The 20,325-nt window shown below is 46.7% G+C and overlaps 1 protein-coding gene and 1 non-coding gene across 6 annotated transcripts in view; both read left to right on the top strand.

Moving 5' to 3' along the window:
• The window catches only part of VPS8 (VPS8 subunit of CORVET complex), a 291,073-nt gene that overhangs the window by 214,381 nt on the left and 56,367 nt on the right, over window positions 1-20,325 (top strand). For all 5 annotated transcript variants that reach the window (XM_029065907.1, XM_029065914.1, XM_039912997.1 and 2 more), the window contains 6 exons: window positions 8,691-8,838; window positions 10,309-10,398; window positions 11,209-11,251; window positions 13,728-13,822; window positions 16,700-16,781; window positions 18,540-18,622. In XM_029065907.1, coding sequence (XP_028921740.1) covers window positions 8,691-8,838; window positions 10,309-10,398; window positions 11,209-11,251; window positions 13,728-13,822; window positions 16,700-16,781; window positions 18,540-18,622 — 541 coding nt within the window. The remainder of the gene's footprint in view (window positions 1-8,690; window positions 8,839-10,308; window positions 10,399-11,208; window positions 11,252-13,727; window positions 13,823-16,699; window positions 16,782-18,539; window positions 18,623-20,325) is intronic.
• LOC114815994 lies at window positions 18,681-18,817 on the top strand. The gene has a single exon (XR_003763773.1). It is a non-coding gene; the product is annotated as a small nucleolar RNA SNORA7 (small nucleolar RNA).

A 20,325-nucleotide genomic window follows, 5' to 3' on the forward strand; every position in this document is an offset into this window, starting at 1 on the left:
TTTACAGATGGGGTAACTGAGGCACAGAAAAGTTAAGTTACTTGCCCAAAGTCACACAGCTGAGACGTGGCAGAGCCGGGAATCGAACCCCCGACCTCCGACTCCCAAGACTGTGCTTTTTCTACTAAGCCACGTTGCTTCACTACTAGAGATTCAAAATCATTGTATGTATTTTTTGTCGAATGGTGGGATGACATTTTGGATTTCAGAAACCCTGATTTATTCACTAGTAGGACTCTCTACTAGGCCAGTGATTCATTTCTGGGCCACTGAAGTGACTTGTGAGGCTCTGGTTTTGTTTTAGCATTTGTGAGAGACACTCATTCATTCATTCAATCATATTTATTGAGCACTTACTGTGTGCAGAGCACTGTACTAAGCGCTTGGAAGCAATTCAGCAACAAATAGAGACAGTCTCTGCCCACAGTGGGCTCACAGGCTAGACTGGGCGAGACAGACATCAGAACAAGTAAACAGACATCAATGGCATTAATATAAATAAATGGAATTATAGATAGATACGCATCATTAATAAAATAAATAAAATAATAGGTACATATACACACAAGTGCTGTGGGGCGGAGAGGTGGGTAGAGCAGAGGGAGAGAGTGGGGGTGATGGGGAAGGGAAGGAGAGCAGAGGAAAAGGGGGATTTAGTCCGGGAAGGCCTCCAGGAGGAAGTGAGCTTTCAGTTGGGCTTTGAAGGGGGAAGTGTGCTAGTTTGGAGGATTTGAGGACTATTGGAGAAGAGTGGAGTGGGTTGCAGTTGGTTGAGGGGGCAGGGGTAATTCTGCTTTGATTTATCCTCAGCCTTGTTGTTCATTAAAAAAAATCCATCTTTGGTGAGTTGGAGTTGGGAGGTGGATTTTGTTGCAAGACCAGTTAGATCTGTTCCTGAGATATGTTCATTAATGGTATGCAAGAAGTTGCTCTTTGAAATAGACCAATGCCATTTCTGCAGGCCCTGGCTGTGCTGACTAACAAAATTCTAGTATTTAAAGGATGGGAACCCACCCAGCTTTTGCTTCGGTGAGGTAGCCTCAGAAATGATCATAAGGTCGCAGAAATGCCCAGAGGCTGAGTTAACATGGCCTAAATATGAAAGGCAGGAAGATCAGCTTTCTTGAAATTCCTGTTGGCTCCCGTTGTTCGCCACTTGGATTTTTCCACCGCAACAGTTGGGTAGCACCGAGAGAACATTATGGTGGAAATTCTGAGGCAAGCTTTCATTTTGGCTCCCGGCACAGTTGAGGATGATGTCCACAGATCTAGTCTTCTACAGATAACGATCTAGCCGCCTTCTATTCCAAGAACCTAGCCTTAAGAAAATGAGCTGAGCTTATTTTTATTGTTTTTAATGGCATTTGTTAAGCGCTTACTCTGTGCCAGGCACTGTACTGAGCGGTGGGTTAGATACAAGATAGTCGGGTTGGACACAGTCCCTGTCCCTCATTGGATTCACAGTCTTAATCTCCATTTTACAGATGGGGCACAGAGAAGTTAAGTGACTTGCCCACGTTCACACAGCAGACAGAATGGTGTAGTGGATAGAACACGGGCCTGGCAGTCAGAAGGTTATGGGTTCTCATCCCAACTCTTGAACTCACCTGCTGGGTGACCTTGGGCAAGTCATTTTACTTCTCTGGGCCTCAGTTACCTCCATCTGGAAAATGGGGATTGAAACCGTGAGCTCCACGTGGGACGAGGGACTGTGTCCAACCCGCTTTGTGCTAATAATAAGAATAATTATGGCATTTGTTAAGCACTTACTATGTGGAAAGCACTGTTCTAAGCGCTGGAAGAGAAGCAGCGTGGCTTAGTGGATAGAGCACGGGCCTGGGAGTCAGAAGGACCCGGTTCTAATCTCGGCTCTGCCACTTGTCTCCTGTGTGTCCTTGGGCAAGTCACTTCACCTCTCTGAGCTTCCGTGTTATATGTAAAATGGGGATTAAGAGTGGGACAAGGATTTTGTCCAACCTGATTAATTTGTATCTACCCCAGGGCGTAGAACATCGGCACATGACAAACACCATTATCGTTATTTTATTTTAAGTGGCGGAGCCGGGGTTCAAACCCACGTCCTCTTACTCGCAGGCCCGGGCTTTTGTCACTAAGCCGTGGTTCAGACGCCAGAAGGGAGGACCAGACGATTCCTATAAGTTTCTCTATTCTAGTAGGCTATCTCCAAATTAAGTTAAATTCCTCATTGAAAAAGTCTTGCTCATATATTTTAGTGAGCCCCCCCCCTTTATTTTTTTCCAAGAGGCTGAGTGGCTCCAGCCTTATTCACAAAGGGCGCTGTTTATAAGAGTTAGAATTCGTAACGTTTATCTCAGCTTGCAGAAATGGGAACGCCCACAGCAGCCCAGCGAGAGGGTTTTCAAAGGCAGCTTTAGAGCATGTCAGAAGTAAGTCATGGATGACATCCTTCTGAAATTGTTTCTCTCATCTGTCTGGTGAAACGTTTATCACCTTACTTGCAGACAGTGGTGTTATTAAAATGGAGATTCCCAGAAGGGCGGGCGAGATTTACGTCTCAAATACAAAATGATGTCTGATGGCATATTAAAGTTGGCCAGGGGTTTACTAAAAGGGAGTTGGGTGGTGATGGGTTAATAGAAATTGGGTCTGGGAAATTAATACAGCCAAGTGCACTTGTGTCCAAGGATGATAAGCAAGACTAGGAAGTGGGTGTAAATTCAGTAATTTGGCAGTTCATTTATTAAAATTTTCATTAGGCTTTCATTGCCTGATCATTTCCCATCAGACACATTATTTTCCTTACAAATGATTGCATCGAGACCTATTCATTTGGGTGATTTGGGTGGTTTGGTGCAAATTCACACCTTCTGTACTTGAAAATTTTTCTGTCGCTATGGTTTTGCAAAGAATTAAGTGCTGTGATTTGTCTGATCATTTCCCATCAGGCACATTATTTTCTTAGAGATGATGGCATCATAATCCATTCATTTGGGTGATTTGGTTGGTTTGGTGCAAATTCACACCTTCTGTACTTGAGAATGTTTTTGTCGCTATGGTTTTGCAGAGAATTAAGTGCTGTGATTTGTCTGATCATTTCCCATCAGGAACATTATTTTCTTAGAGATGATGGCATCATAATCCATTCATTTGGGTGATTTGGTTGGTTTGCCGCAAATTCACACCTTCTGTACTTGAGAATGTTTTTGTCGCTATGGTTTCGCAGAGAATTAAGTGCTGTGATCTGCCTGATCATTTCCCATCAGGCACATTATTTCTTTAGAGATGATGGCATCGTAACCCATTCATTTGGGCGATCTGGTTGGTTTGGTGCAAATTCACACCTTCTGTACTTGTAGATGTTTTTGTCACTAAGGTTTTGAAAAGAATGAAGTGTTACGATTCATCAGCCGATGTCCGTCTTAATTTACCCCACAGTCTCACGTCAGTAGGCCGCGTTAACGGCAGTTTGACGGTGATGGAAAATGCCAACAATAATAATAATAATAGTATTTGTTAAGCGCTTATTATGTGCCAGGCACTGTACTAAGCGCTGGGGTGGATACAAGCAAATCGGGTCGGATACAGTCCCTGTCCCATATTCATTCATTCAGTCATATTTATTGAACGCTTACTGCGTACAAAACAGTGTACTAAGCGTTTGGGAGAGTACAGTACTACAGACAAACACATTTGCTGCCCACAGTGAGCTCACAGTCTAGAGCGGGGAGACAGACATTAATATACATGAATAAGTAAATAACAGATATATACATATGTGCTGTGGGGCTGGGAGGGAGGATGAATGAAGGGAGCATGTCAGGGTGACGCAGAAGGACGTGAGAGAAGAGGAGAGGAGGGCTTAGTCAGGGAAGGCTTCTTGGAGGAGATGGGCCTTCAGTAAGACTTTGAAGCAGGAGAGAACAATTATCTGTCTGATATGAGGAGGGAGAGCATTCCAGGCCAGAGGTAGGATGTGAGCGAGAGGTCGACGGTGAGATGGACGAGATCGAGGAGCAGTGAGAAGGTTAGCGTTAGAGGAATGAAGTGTGTGGGCTGGGTTGTAGTAGGAGAATGGCGAGGTGAGTTAGGAGGGGGCTAGGTGATTGAGTGCTTTAAAGCCAAGGTGAGAAGTTTTTGTTTGATGGGGAGGTGGTTGGGCAACCATTGGAGTTTCTTGAGGAGTGGCGGAACATAGTCTGAATGGTTTTGAAGGAAAATGATTCAGGCAGCAGAATGGAGTATGGACTGGAGTCAGGAGAGACCAGGAGGCAGGGAGGTCAGCAAGGAGGCTGATACGATAATCAAGACGGGATAGGATAAGTGGTTGCATTAAAGAGGGAGCAGTTTGGATGGAGAGGAAGGGGCGGATTTCAGCACTGTTCTGAAGGTAGAACTGACAGGATTTAGTGATGGCCTGAATATGAGGGTTGAATGAGAGAGAGGAGTCAAGGATAATGCCAAGGTTATGGGCTTGTGAGACAGGAAGGATGGTGGTGCCATCAACAGTGATGGGAAAGTAAGTGGGAGGACAGGGTTTGGGTGGGAAGCTCAGTTCTCGGTGTTAGCCGTATAAAGTTTGAGGTGTCGGGAGGACATCCAAGTAGAGATGTCTTGAGGGTAGGAGGAGTTGCGAGACTCAGAGAGGGAGAGAATTCAAGGCTGGAGATGTAGATCTGGGTGTCATCCGCAGAGAGGTGTTATTTGAAGCTGTGTGAGCAAGTGAGTTCTCCAAGGGAGTGGGTGTAGTTGGAGAATAGAAGGGGACCCAGAGCTGAATCTTGAGGGACCCCCCACAGTTAGGGGATAGGAGGCAGAGGAGGAGCCCACGAAAGAGACTGAGAATGATGGCCACCTTAGAATGAGGAGAAGGGGGTGTTCTAAGTGCTTGGGAGATCATAATAAAATAGAGAGAATAAATAGAATCCTTGCGCACAAAGAGCTTACAGGCTAGCGGGGAAGACGGACATTGAGTTCATTGTGAGGAGGGAGCGTATTTACTAACTCTATGTTGTACTATCCCAAGCACTTAGTACCATACTCTGCACACAGTAAGCACTCGATAAATACCATTGATTGATTAAAATAAATTACCGATTCATTCCTTCATTAATTGTATCTATTGAGCGCTTACTATGTACGTGCCTACTGAGTACAATATAATAATAATCATAATGTTGGCATTTGTTAAGTGATTACTATGTGCAGAGCACTGTTCTAAGCGCTGGGGGAGATACAGGGTAATCAGATTGTCCCATGTGAGGCTCACAGTCTTAATCCCCATTTTACAGATGAGGTAACTGAGCCACAGAGGAAGTGAAGTGACTTGCCCACAGTCACACAGCTGACAAGTGGCAGAGTCAGGACTCGAACCCATGACCCCCGACTCCCAAGCCCGTGCTCTTTCCACTGAGCACTCTGCTTCATACAATAAACAGATGTGTCCCCTGCCCACGATGAGCGTACAGTCTAGTGGGAGAGGCAGTCATTAACATAAATCAATAAATCACAGATCTCTATATAAGGGCTCTGGGGCTGGGAGGGGGTGATGAATAAAGGGAGTGGGAGAAGAGGATAAGAGGGCTTAGTTAGGGAAGGCCTTTTGAAATATTGTCCCTTCAGTAAGGCTTTGAAGTGGGGGAGGGTCATAGTATGTCATATATGAGGGGGGAGGGCGCTCCAGGACAGAGGGAGGACGTGGGCGAGGGGTCGGCGGCAAGATAGGTGAGATAGGGAGGTACAGTGAGATGATTAGCATCGGAGGAGCAAAGTGTGTGGGCTGGGTTGTAGTAGGAGAGCAGCAAGGTGAGGTAGGAGAGGGCAAGGTGATGGACTGCTTTAAAGCCAATGATGAGGAGTTTTTGTTTGATGTGGGGTGGATGGGCAACCACTGGAGTTTCTTGAGTGGGAAAATTTGGCCTGAACATACAGATAGGGAAATGGGAGAAGAGCAATACAAAGAGTGGAAATTGGAACTAAGGATATATACCTACGTGCTGTGAGGGTGTGTGTGTAGGGGGGGGAGTATCGAGGGCTTAAGGGGTACAGACCCAAGTACACAGGTGACATAGGAAAGGCAAATAGGGGAAATCAGTCAGGAGAGGCCTTTGGAGGAGATGGGATTTTAGGAGGGCTTTGAGTGCTGATGTATATGATGGGGAAGAGAGTTCAAGGCCAGAAGGAGGATAATAATAATGATAATAGTAACGATGATGATGGTATTTATTACTTATTATGTTATGTGTACTTACTATGTTCCAAGCACTGTTCTGTGTGCTGGGGTAGATACAAGGTAATCAGGTTGTCCCACGTGGGGCTCACAGTCTTAAACCCCATTTTACAGATGAGTAACTGAGGCACAGAGGAGTTAAGTGAGTTGCTCAAAGTCACACAGCTGATAAATGGTGGAGTGGGATTAGAACCCGCAACTTCTGACTCCCAACCCCTTGCTCTTTCCACTAAGCCAGGCTGCTTAATAATAATGGTATTTATTAGCATTTACAATTTGCCAAGCACCGTTCTAAGCACTGGGGTAGATACAAGGAAATCAGGTTGGACACAGCTCCGGTCCCACTTGGGACTCACGGTCTCAGTCCCCATTTTACAGATGAGGTCACTGAGGCCCAGGGAAGTGAAGTGACCTGCCCAAGGTCACATAGCAGATGAGTGGCGGAGCCAGGATTAGAACCTATGAACTTCTGACTCCCAGGCCCGTGCTCTATCCACGGTGCCATATTGCTTTGTGGGTAAGGGGTGACATCACGGTACAGTGAGTAAGTTGGTTTTGGAGGAGTCGAGTCTGTGAGTTGGTTTGCAGGAAGACTTCTCGAGGTAAGGTAAGAGGAGAGCTGATTAAGTGCCTTAAAGCCAATGATAAGGATCTGGCAGTAGCCGATGGTAGGGGGCAGGTCAAGGAGGGAGAAGCAGGAGCTGTGAGGTGAGAGGCACGTGCCAGGGAAAACCCTGGGACTCTTGAAATAAGGAGGGCAAAGGAAGAGGAAGATGGGAGAGAGGCTACCATTAGGAGGGGAAGAGAAGTGAGCAGAGGAGACAAGGCCTTTATGTCTTCTCTAGGCTAAGTAAACCCAGTTGCTTTAGATTTTCCTCAGAGGAGCAGCATCCGCATGATGAAAGATATGGGTCATTCTCTCTCCAAGTTCTGGATATTAGGCTTCAATTAAGACACCTCTCCAAGGAACCTGTTTTTTTTTTTTTTTTCCAAAAAGCTCAGCAAGGGTTGCATTTGGAGGGGGCATCAGTTCCAGATTCTTCGTGGCCATCTCCCACGTGGTTTTCCTGCGCGTGCGCCGCTCTCAGCCGCAGGGAGCTGTGGGACAGGGTTTGTTTTCCGCACCGGACGCGAGGGGACCTAGGATCCTTGGAGTAGGTGGCAACGAAGGCCTTGTGAGGCAGTAGAGCCCAGGCTCCGTCATTTGGGATACGAGACTCGGGCTCAGACCCCTCCCACCGCCATCGATCGAGGCCTGTCGGGTCTAGGTCAACCTGTGCACGACTGCACAGACAGGGTGAAGGCCCGAATGTGTACCCAGATGTTTTGTTTGATTTAGACCATCAGTTTAAATGTGAATGGACCGGAATGCTGCTTTTTGGTACCACAAGCCGGGGTGCGATGGGGCAATGTGGACAGCCGGCCTGCCTGGTCATTTTCAAGGGCTTTGGGCAGACCAGACACCTGGCTTGGCTTGGGCTGCGCGGAGCCCAGGCAGGTGGGGTCCTGCAGGTTTCACGAGCAAGCCTGGCATCGGATGTGGGGACGGGAGGATGCTGAGAACTCACTGTCCTGTCAAGGGGGGATGGGGGGTGGAGGGGTGACCTTCTTTTCCCCACATCTCCTTCAAGAGGCCTTCCCTGACTGAGCCCTATTTTCCTCTTTTCCCACACACCTCTGAGTTGCCCTGACTTGGACCCTTTATTCATCCCCCCTCCCAGCCTCACAGCACTTGTGTACATATCTGTCATTTATGTATATTAAAGTCTGTCTCTCCTACTAGACTGTAAGCTCACTGTGGGCAGGGAATGTGTTTATTCATTGTTGTATTCTCCAAAGTGGTTATTATCATCATTAATAGTAATAATAATAGTAGTATTCGTTAAGCGCTTACTATCAGCCAGGCATTCTTCTAAAAGCTGGTGTAGATACAAGATAACTGGGTTGGATAACATTCCTAGGGCCCACAGTCTTAATCCCCATTTTACAGGTGAGGCAACTGAGGCCCAGAGAAACAAAGTGACTCGCCCAAGGTCACACAGCAGACAGGCAGCGGAGCAGGGATTAGAAACCAGGTCCTTCTGACTCCCAGGCCTGTGCTCTGTCCACTAGGCCATGCTGCATCTCACAGCTCTTTTGCTGCCCTGCACACAGTGAGCGCTCAATAAATACGATTGACTGTGTTCAGAGCCCCCCTGTCTCGGTGAAGCCAAGAGAATAATGTGGGCAACAGCTCGCTACTTGCTAATTGAATGTCGTTGGGAAGGTAATGATTAGGCTTTATACCTGTGAATACAGGGCCTCCCAACCAGGTAACAGCTGAAGGATTCAGAATGGGCATTTGGAAAAACATGTTTGTGAAATATTTATTTTTTTAAGTCTTTAGAGCATGCTAGTTGCCCGCAACCTCTGCTCACTGTTTTCTGTTTTTCAAGTTTTTAAGATTAGCCGCTGAATGAATTCGTGCCCATTTTGCTTTCAGGGAAGGAAATCATGTGAATCAGGAACTGCTGCAGGTTTCTCCATTTATCAGTGAACAGTTCATTGAGCTGCTGTGTCAATACAGCCCTAACCAGGTTAGAGAGACCCTGCAGGTGCTGGAATGCTACAGACTAGAGGAAACCATTCAGGTAAGGCCGGTTTAAGCATAATACTAATAATAATTGTGGTTTTTGTTAGTGCTTTCCCTGTGCCAAGCACCGTTCTTAGCTCTGGGGTAGCTACAAGGTAAACAGGTTGTTCACAGTCCATTTACCTCATGGGGCTCACAGTCTTGATCCCAATTTGACAGATGAGGTGACTGAGGCACAGAGAAGTTTAGTGACTTGCCCACGGTCACACAGCAGACATCTGTCTCAGACCTTAAGACAGAACTTCGGGGTGTCTCCCGAAGGAAAAATCGGTCAGGGAGTCGTCGTCTCTGTGGCACGGAAGTTTGGATTAGAAGTATGAATGGAGGTCCCCATTCTTGAGGGACGGATGGCTCAGATCTGCTGGAGGAAACGCCTCTGCAGTAATCCAAATCACTTGGAAACTAATTTAGATAAACCATAACCACTGTGAGTTGACTTCCTAGTGGTGTTTTTCACTAAGCTTCAGTGTTTTGCTAATGAATAGCTCACTTGGGCAATGGGTTAAATGATTTCAGGGGTTCAGACTATGGAGATTATCGTAGAACTTTCAGTTCCTAATAGTAGATAACAGTGCTTCTGGGAACTCAGAGAAGCACAAGCCAAACAGTGGTGTATATTGAGTGCTTACTGTGTGCTGAACTCTGTACTGAACGCTTGGAAGAGTACACTACAAGTGGTAGACACTTTCCCTTCTCACAGCTTTTCAGGAACATATTAATGAGAAGCAGTGTGGCTCAGTGGAAAGAACGCGTCAGAGGATGTGGGTTCTAGTCCCGGCTCCGCCACTTGTCTCCTGTGTGACCTTGGGCAAGTCACTTAACTTTTCTGTGCCTCAGTTACCTCACCTGTAAAATGGGGATTAAGACCGCGAGCCCCACGTGGGACAACCTGATTACCTTGTATCTACTCCAGCTCTTAGAATAATGCTCGGCACATAGTAAGCGCTTCGCAGATACTATAATTATTAACATTATTTTTATTCATGTCTAGACTGTAAGCTCATTTGGGACAGGGAACGTGTCTGTAATGTTGTTATATCGTACTCCCCCGAGCTCTACAGTGCTCTGCAGACAGTGAGCGCTCAAGAAAGACTGGACTGACTGAGCAATGTAAATTACAGATATGGTCATAGGTACTTCGGAGTCAACCTACAGAGAGGCTTGCGGGTCAACATCAAGTCACTCCTAGGGCAGTTGAGGGTGGTCGATCGTAACCCCAACCACCCTCCCAGCCAGACAAGATGTGTGCCGATCAAGCAGTGGTATTTATTGAGTGCTTACTACGTGCAGAGCACCGTACAGGGTCCTTGGGAGAGGACAGTCCGATAGAATCGGAAGACAAAGTCCCTGCCCACAAAGAGCCGACGGTCTTCAGGAAGAGACAGACGTTAAAATAAGCTACACAGACACCGATATCGCTTCCAGCAGCCACTCGAATACTCTTTTGGGATTTTCTTTCCTGCTTCAGATTACTCAGAAGTATCAGCTCCTTGAAGTCTCGGCCTACCTCCTGGAGAAGAAAGGAGATGTGCATGGGGCTTTCTCAGTAATGCTTGAGGTAGGCTGGAGTCCTGAGAAAGGTCATGGACTTAAATTTCTTTTTTAATTTAATGGTAGTTGTTAAGTACGTACTGTGTGTCGAACACTGTTCTAAGCGCTGGGGGAGGTACAAGTTGATTAGGTCGGACACGGTCCCTGTCTCACATGGGTCTCCCAGTCTAGGAGGAGAACAGGTATTCAATCCCCACTTTACACTCGAGGAAACTGAGTCACAGAAAAGTGACTTGCCCAAGGTCACACGGCAAACAGTTAACAGAGCCGGGATTAATAATGTTGGTATTTGTTAAGCGCTTACTATGTGCAGAGCAGTGTTCTAAGCGCTGGGGTAGATACAGGGTAATCGGGTTGTCCCACATGAAGCTCACAGTTAATCCCCATTTTACAGATGAGGTAACTGAGGCCCAGAGAAGTGAAGTGACTTGCCCAAAGTCACACAGCTGACAAGTGGCAGAGCTGGGAGTCGAACTCATGACCTCTGACTCCCAAGCCTGGGCTCTTTCCGCTGAGCCACGGAACCCCGGGTCCTCCAACTCCCAGGCCCGTGCTCTTTCCACTAGGACCCGCTGCTTCCCAATTGGAAGCAAATGTATACGCTAAGAGGTCAAAATTCAGCTAGTTCCTGGGACCTCACTCTTCCAAGATATTATCACCACAAGGTGAACTTTTCACAGATTCCAGGAAAACCCATTTTCTAGATATGATCAGACCTCAAAAAGTCAATGAGAGGATTTCCTTTGTGGGCACCTAAGGACTTGAAATGCAAGTTCACACAGATCCGACCCCATGAATTGTTTCTTTTATGTCACAGAGACTACAGAGCAAACTGTTGGAGCTCACACATGAAAATGAGAGTAAGTTTTTGAAATAGATCTATTCTTTTGTGTATTTACTGTCTGATATTCTCCGCAGTCAAAGCTCTCGCCAAGTTGCTAAAATGTATAAATGACTTTCACAATTGCTCGTCCTCCCCGCGGTGAATTTGCTGTCAACTGTATCCGAGGCTGGAAATGTTAGTTTTCTGAGGGTGTTGGGTTCGTTCTTTTGGATAAAGGCTTTCTTTGCCAGTTAACACATCGGGTTCCAACTCCTCCTAAAGCAGACGTTAGGGAGATTAGGTGAAAATAAATCGTGTCCAACAGCGTATCCCAGAGTTTACCGGGAGATTGCCGGATGAGGGGTCTCCAAAGGAGAAGCGGCATGTCCTAGTGGAAAGAGCCTTGGGCCTAGGAGTCGGAGGACCTGGCTTCTAATTCCGGCTCTGCCAATTGCTTGCTGTGTGACCTTGGGAAAGTCACTTCACTTCTCTGTGCCTCATTTTCTTCAACTGGAAAATGGGGATTAAGTCCCACCCGCTGCTACTCAGACTGTGAACCCCGTGTGGGTCGAAGACTGTGTCCAAAACTGATAAATCTGTATCCACCCCAGCACTCAGAGCAGTGCTTGTCGCACAGTAAGAACTTATCAAATCCCATTTAAAAAAAAAAAGGCAAAGTGAATATGTTTTGCATGTTCAACTGCATGACCCTGTGGGCATTACAGAAAGAGTGTTGATGTTTATTCATTTATGATTTCACTCAATTCATTCAGTCTCATGTATTGAGCACTTACGGTATGCAAAGCACTCTACTAAGCGCTGGTTTGTATGAGACCCCAAACCAGTGACTTGCCCGGATGATATTAATAACTGTGGTATCTGTTAAGCGTTTACTATCATCAGGACCCACATGGGACTCACAGTCAAGTAATAATAATAATAATAATGATGGTATTTGTTAAGCACTTACTATGTGCTGAGCACTGTTCTAAGCACTGGTATAGATACAAACTAATCAGGTTGGACACAATCCCTGTCCCGCATGAGGTTCACACTCTTAATCCCCATTTTGCGGATGAGGTAACTGAAGTCCAGAGTAGTGAAGTGACTTGCCTAAGGTCACACAGCAGGCAGGTGGTCGAGCCAGAGTTAGAACACATATCCTCTGACTCCCAAGCCAACGTTCTCTTGCCACTAGGCCCTGGGAGGGAGAGCAGATATCGAATCCCCGTTTTGCAGATGAGGGAACCGAGGCACGGAGATGTGACGTGACTTGCCCAGGGTCAAACAGCAGGTTCGTGGCGGAGTCAGAATCAGAACCCAGGTCCTTTGACTCCCAGGCCCTTGCTCTTCCCACTAGGCCACGCTGCTTCTCTAGCCCAGATGCTAGATTAGTATCTGCAGAGAAAGTCTACTTATCTGCTCCAACCGATAGTGTTGCCGTGGATACCCGAGGGTCGGTGAATCGTTGGCATGGTGAGCCTCCAGGGCAGATCAGGGAGAGGGTGGCCTGCACTGGAGAAGGCTTTAAGGGGAGGGCTGAGGTGGGCTTGTCATTGTACATTCCAAGCACTTAGTACAGTACTCTGCACATAGTAAGCGCTCAGTAAATACTATCGAATGAATGACTGGGCAGTGGTGCCATCCGGGCAGAGGGAGCGGCGATAACCGGCCCGTTCCGTGGTGGGAGAGATTCACGTTTGGCCCGATCTGACCTGAACCCTAACCCGGACACTAACGACCCGATCTGCAATGTTGCTACAGATACCAGCGGGTCACGGTGGGTCAGTTGAGGATGTGTAGGTCTGGACCCCCAGAAACCCGTCGAACGGCAGGGACCGTCTCTATCTGCTGCCGACTTGTTCATTCCAAGCGCTTAGTACAGTGCTCTGCACATAGTAAGCGCTCAATAAATACTATTGAATGAAACCCTTAAGGGAGGCAAAAATAACCCCCTCCAGTAATTTATGGTAGAATAATGATTATAATGATGGCGTTTGTTAAGCACTTACCAGGGGCCAGACACTGTACTAAGTGCTGCGGGGGGAATACAAGCAAATCGGGTTGGACGCAGTCCCCGTCCCACAGGGGACTCGCCGCCTCAATCCCCATTTTACAGATGAGGAAATTGAGGCACAGAGAAGTGAAGTGGCTTGCCCAAGGTCACATGGCAGACACGTGGCAGAGCTGGGATTAGAACCCATGACCTCGTGACTCCCAGGCCAGGGCTTTATCCATTACACCATAGCCAGATACCGATAGTTGTCTGCAGAAGTATCCAGCCTGTTTTTCAAACACCATTGAGAGACTTTGCATGCTATTAAACAGCATTTTCTATGATTTATTATCTGTGCATAAGTACGTAGTCCAGAGAGGGTGGTATAATAAAGAACTAAGCTTAAAGAACTAACCAGGGTAATTTTCCCCAGTGATGTTAAGCTGATCGTGTGCTACAAATCTGGGAGATGTTTAATAATCTATTTCTTTTTTTTTTTAATCTCTGCTTCTCAAAGCGGACCCGTCCCTAAAGGATGTTGAAGATGTCTTGGGAGAAACGATTGCCCTTTGCCAGAGAAATTCACATAGTTTAAATCAGCAGCAGCGAGAGGTAAAAGGTTGAATGGCCGTAGTATTAGATTTAAACCGACTATACAGGTTTCTAAAGAGGAATTCATTTTATTTCCATTGCCCTTTGAGCCACCTGAGTCTAATTAAACTGGATTTTAATCACCTTTTACTATTCCCCAGGAGTACAAGAGGCTCCTTTTAAAACTAAGAGTGTGTGGCCTCTTTTCCCATCCTAAGAGTTTCCCTTTTCAGAGTCCGTGGTGCTGCGGGGGCAGGGAGAACCCCCACCTCCTCCCCACCTCCTCCTTGTTCTCCTGGTGCATTCAATTCTGAAAGATTTGAAAAGGTCAGCGGTCGATGTCTATTCCAACCTGGGTAAAGTTAAAATTGAAGAAGATGTGAAGATGGGGTGAAATCCCAGGGTATTTGCAAGCAGCCAAGCAGAGGCGGAGAGAAGCAGCGAGGTGTAGTGGATAGAGCACGGGCCTGGGAGTCAGAAGGTCATGGGTTCTAATCCTGGCTCAGCCACTTGCCTGCTGTTTGACCTGGGGTAAGTCACTTCACTTCTCTGGGCCTCAGTTATCTCAGTTGTAAAATGGGGATTGAAACTGTGAGCCCCAGCTGGGACAGGGACCGTGTCTAACCCGATCTGTTTGTATCCCCCCCCCCCAGTACTTAATACAGTGCCTGGCACATAGTAAGTGCGAAACAAATGCCATCATTATTATTATTTTTACTATTATTATTATTATTATTAGGTGAGCATTGGAGAGAGGGAACAGGAATTGAGGGGAAGCATTTGAGCACTTTTTTTTGTTTTGTGGTTGTTAAGCGCTGATTATGTGCCAGGCACCATACAAGCAAATTGGGTTGGACACAGACCCTGCCCCACATGGGACTCACAGTCTAAATTCCCAATTTGTAGATGAGGTCACTGAGGCATAGAGCAGTGAAGTGACTTGCCCAGGGTCACACAGCTGGCAAGTGGCAGAACTGGGATTAGAACCTAGGTCCTTCAGACTCCCAGGCCCGTGCTCTTTTCAATAGGCCATGCTGCTTCTCGGCGTGGTGAGGATGAAGAGGGGGCAAGGCCAGAGTTGGAGGTGAGGTGGGAGGAGGCTTAATAGCTGGAGGTGGCAGGGTTTGTTTCCCCCAATCCCCTCCCCACACCCCTCTGTTCCTTCTACTCCTGCTCAGAGGAAGCAAGTGAGAGTGAGTTTTTCAGTTAAGGCTGCTTCTGTGGCCAATTTAGAATCACTTTATATACTCGATAAGAGTGGGTGACGTGATATCTCTCCTCAGGGCCGGAAACACGACGGATCCCACTTTGTTTGTGCAAACCTTCGACCAAAACTTTTTTCCTAAAACCACACTTTACAGATTACTTTTAGCCAGGAGGTTGTAGGATTAGGCCTTCTGGTCGTTTCAAACCTAGGAAAGGAATAGCTTATAGGTGAGGAAGATCTGGGAGATGGGATGTTTAACTGGTGATATCACTTATTTCTCTATATCCATTCCTGTTATGTCACTTTTATGCAGTTGCTCCAAAATAGATATGCGATGTGTGATAAGGAAGAAGTCTCTCCACTCAGGTCTAACAGGACCGTGTGAAAAGTGTCCCTCTCCCTGGTGCCTTGCCGAAAACGACCCGGGTATATCGACCCCCGGGAAAATCATTTTCTTGCCAACGTGTCCCTGCCAACCTTTGGATGGCAGCAATTAAGAAGGCCCCTGGGCTGGGCTGAGATAGCTAAAGCTATTCCTGGAACACAGGCCAATTCCTTTTTCTCTCTTCTCCACAGTAGCAAATCCTTCCCCCAGACTGTAACCTTAGAGGTCCACCTTTCCCTGGTCCTTAATGATGATAACAATAATAATAATTGTGGTACTTGTGGCGCTTACTATGTTCCAGGCACTGTACTAAGCACTGGGGTGGATACAGGCAAATCAGGTTGGACACAGTCCCTTTCCCACATGGGGCTCACAGTCTGAATGCCCATTTTACAGATGAGGGAACAGGCCCAGAGAAGTGAAGTGACTTGCCCAAGGTCACACAGCAGACAAGCGGTGGAGGCGGAATTAGAACCCATGACCTTCTGATTCCCAAGCATGAGCTCTATTCACTATGCCATTCTCTCTCGCTCTTTCTTTCTGTCCCCCCACCAAGAGACTAAGGCCCTCTTTCCCCACCACCATTCTTTCCCATTTCCAAAAGACTGTGGCAACACAGTGAGGGATTCCACTAAATTGTTAACTCTGTGAGGGCAGGGATCACGTCTACCAACTCTATTGTACACTCCAAAGCACTTAGTACAGTGATTTGTGCACAGTAAGAGCTCAGTAAATAGTGACCTAACCAGATGTAGCTCATGAGACTCAGTATCTGGTACCAGTGGGTTCATCCGGAATCCTTGAACTGCAAAACCTGTGCCACGGTTCCGAGCGGCCCCCTCCCCAGTGCTGCCGGTTGGCAAATTTGAACAATTTAGGGATGCCTGTGCCACTGAGGTGACTCGAATTTGAAGGGAAAAAGCGTAGACCTGGAATTTTCAAGTGTTTTTGGTTTAGCGGCTTAGAGAAATGACCACCGATTTATCCCCTTCGTGTTTGGACGGACTTTCAAAAATGCCGACGTTTAAAGTTTGTTTTGCGAAGATTTTAGATTGGCCTATTAAGGGTTTTGGCTAGAGGAATCTTGTTTTCCTTTCAAAATTGATCTTTGATCTTCTGTTTGTGGGAACCTTGGCTTGGGCTTTTAGAAAAGAAAAAAACACAAATAGAAAAGCCACTCTGAAGCAGATTTGAATATGTTTTCATTATGTTAACAAGGCGTAACGCCTGATAGTCAGAGAGGGTCTGCGAGTGGCCCTTGTAGGTCTAGGAAGGGTTTGATCCTTGTTGCGTTGTTTTGTTTCAGGCCTTGTGGTTTCCGCTGTTGGAGGCAATGATGGCCCCTCAGAAGCTGTCCGACTCCGGAGCCCCACATCCACAGACTGACTGTAAGATGGCTGCCCCTTTTCCTCATCTCCCTCCCCCTTCTGTGTCGCCCTGACTTGCTCCCTTTTCTCTTTCCTCCCGAGGCCCCAGCCCCACACCCCTTATCTGCATATCTGTAACTTTATTTATTTTATATTGATGTCTGTCTCCTCCTCCTCTAGACTGTAATCTTGTTGCGGGAAGGGAATGTGACTGTTTATTGTTGTACTCTACTCTCACCATCACTTAGTACAGTGCCCTGCACACAGTTAGCACCAATAAATACCACTGAATGAATCAATGGATTTTGGAGGCTCTGAATCTCCCTGCCCTCAACTTCCCCTTCCCAGCCCAAATTTCCTCCTTGGGAATTTCTGATTGGATGATCCTTGGCGAGGGGAAATCCTCGCCACCCCAGACTTGGTTGAAAACCTGGGGAGCAGCATGGCATGGTGGATAAAGGACGGGTCTTGGAGGTCATGGATTCTAATCCCAGGTCTGACACTTGTCTGCTGTGTGACTTTGGGCCAGTCACTTCTCTGGGCCTCAGTTACCTCATCTGGAAAATTGGGATTGAGGCAGTGAACCCCACGTGAGACAGAAACTGCGTCCTACCTAATTCGTATCCACCCTAGCACCTGGCATATAATAATGTTGGTATTTTGTTAAGCGCTTACTATGTGCAGAGCACTGTTCTAAGCGCTGGGGGAGATACAGGGTAATCAGGTCATCCCACGTGAGGCTCGCAGTTAATCCCCATTTTACAGATGAGGTAACTGAGGCACAGAGAAGTTAAGTGACTTGCCCACAGTCACACAGCTGACAAGTGGCAGAGCCGGGAGTTGAACCCATGACCTCTGACTCCAAAGCCCAGGCTGTTTCCACTGAGCCAAGCTAGAACTTAACAAATACCATTATTATTATTAATATTATCACTATTATTATTATAGCTTCTGTGAGCTTTTGGAACACCTCCAAATTTTCCAGAATCCACCTCCTATTTCTTCCCTGTTCCCCCTTTTTCCTGCAACACTTGTTGGCATTGAATTAGTCCCCTGTAGGCTGTAAGCGCATTGTGTGCTGGAACTGTGTCTGTTTATCGTTGTTTTGTACTCTCCCAAGCACTTAGTACAGTGCTCTGCACTCTGTAAGCGCTCAATAAATACGATAGACTGAACGAATGAATGATCAGAAAGTGTTTGAAAGTCAATACAGAACTGAATGTTTCTGAACACAGAAAAACAGCATGGCCTGAGCATAGGCTTGGGAGTCAGAGGATTTGGGTTCTAATCCAGACTCTCCCACTTATCTGCTGCAAGATCTGTGGAATGTCATTGCACTTCTCTGTGCCTCGGTTACTTAATCAATCACTCAGTGGTACTTATTGAACACATATTATGTGCAGAGCACTGTACTAAGCACTTGGTAGAGTACAGTGCAACAGAATTAGCAGTCAAATTCCTTGCCCAGAACAAGCTTAAACTCCTACAGTCATCCGTAAAATGGAGATTAAGAATGTGAGCTCCACATGGAGTATGCACTGCATTCAACCTGATTATCTTGTATCTACTCCAGCGTTCAGTACAGTGTCTGGCACACAGTAAGCGCTTAACAAATGCCATGGATAAAAAATTGGAGTTTGGGGAGCTGTATTTGCAAATTGTTGGGTGGAGCCAGTTTTCTCACACTGAGATGCCTTCTCGGGATATAAAGTTTGGTATAAGAAGCATCAATAAATGTTTCCCCCAGTCCCCTTCATCAGGATGTTTTCAATGTTCCAGCTCTGAAGCGTCTGACGATGCAGGTGCTGAATAGCATGGCGGCGTTTATTGCCCTGCCATCCATCTTACAAAGGATCCTACAGGTGAGTAAAAGCGATATCATCAGCAGCTGTGCTTACCGGAGGTTACTTTGTGCCAGGACCCCTCTCGGGGTGGCACCTGGAGAGTTTCCAGAAATCTACCAGTCTCTACAACAAGAGGGAGAGTCAAGCAGAGGCCTACCCATTCCGTTCCTAGCTTGGGCATGGCTAGCGAGTGGAGGGCCATCTGCTACAGGTCAAAACTCACCCATGCTGGGCAGCAGCGGCACGGGAGAGAGTCGAGGGTGGAGACTTAAGTTGATCGTGAGGAAGAAGGCAGTGGTAAACCACTTGCATATTTTGACCAAGAAAACTCCGTGGAGACGCTACCAGGACGATTGCAGATGGAGGTGGAGCGTTCTGGGAGAGATGTGTCCGTGGAGTCGCTACGGGTCGGAGACGACTCGACAGCATAAGACAAGATAAGACTAGACTAGGGCTTTCTCCCTCCCTAGAGGAGCACGCTTTGAAAATTGCTGAATGCCATACTTCAGTCTCCTGGGCCCATGGAAATTGGAAAATTTTCCATTTTTTTCAATCCCTTCACGTAGAACTAGCTCCAAGACATCATCTACTGTCATGAGGTCTGTTTAACTCCCACTAATGGGTATCACATCTCCATCTTCGTGCTTGTGAATTCATAATTACTGCTTTCCTGCCCTGCTATCAATCCATTCTCTCCTCCAACTTTGCCATCCTCCTAGAAGCCTAAGGTTCTAAATCCTGTATCACATGCTGTGTTTCTTGGCTTTTAGAATTTGTCCTTTCTGCCTTGCTTATGATCCAAGATGATAAAATTTTCAGACAACTTTGTCGCCTCCCTCTCTCTGAAAAGCTGCAGTGACTGGGTAATAATAATGATAATAACAATATTAGTGGCATTTGCTGAGGGCTTGTCTTGTGCCAACCACTGAACCGAACTGTGGGGGTGATAGAAGATAACTTTTCTCACCGTCGACCTCTCTCCCAGTTCTTCCCTCTGTCCTGGAACACCCTCCCTCCTCATATCAGACAGATAATTGCTCTCCCCCCTTCAAATTGTTATTGAAGGCCCATCTCCTCCAAGAAGCCTTCCCTGACTAAGCCCTCCTCTCCTCTTCTCTTCTCCTGCTCCCTTCTGCGCCGCTCTTATGTGCTTCTTTATTCATCCTCCCTCCCGTCCCCACAGCACATATGTATATATCTGCATGTATCTGTTATTTATTTATTCATTTATATTAAAGTCTGTCCCCCTCTAGGCTGTGAGCTCATTGTGGGCAGGAATGTGTGTGTTGTTGTATTGTACTCTCCCAAGCACTTAATATAGTGCTTTGTACACAGTAAGTACGCTCTCAATAAATATGACAATGAATGAATGGAGGGGGGAGACAGGCATTAATATTCATTAATTACAAAGCAGCTGATGGAGCAAGAAAGGGCATAGCTCTCTGGAGGGGCGATGCAGTGAGCCCTGGAGGGTTGGTGACTTGGCTGGGCCACTAATGGACGGAGCCAGTCGATTGTATTTAGTGAGTGATTATTGTGTGCAGAGCACTGTGCTAAGTGCTTGGGATAGTACAGTATGAAAGACACATTCCTTGCCCACAACGAGCTTACAGTCTAAAGGGGGAGATAGACATTAATATAAAGAAAGAAATTACAGAGCAGCTCATCAGGCAAGAGAGGGACAAGCCTAGGCGTCCACTGACCGGCGGGCCTCACCTCCC

Source organism: Ornithorhynchus anatinus, chromosome 1, assembly GCF_004115215.2.
Source record: "Ornithorhynchus anatinus isolate Pmale09 chromosome 1, mOrnAna1.pri.v4, whole genome shotgun sequence".
NCBI lineage: Eukaryota > Metazoa > Chordata > Mammalia > Monotremata > Ornithorhynchidae > Ornithorhynchus > Ornithorhynchus anatinus.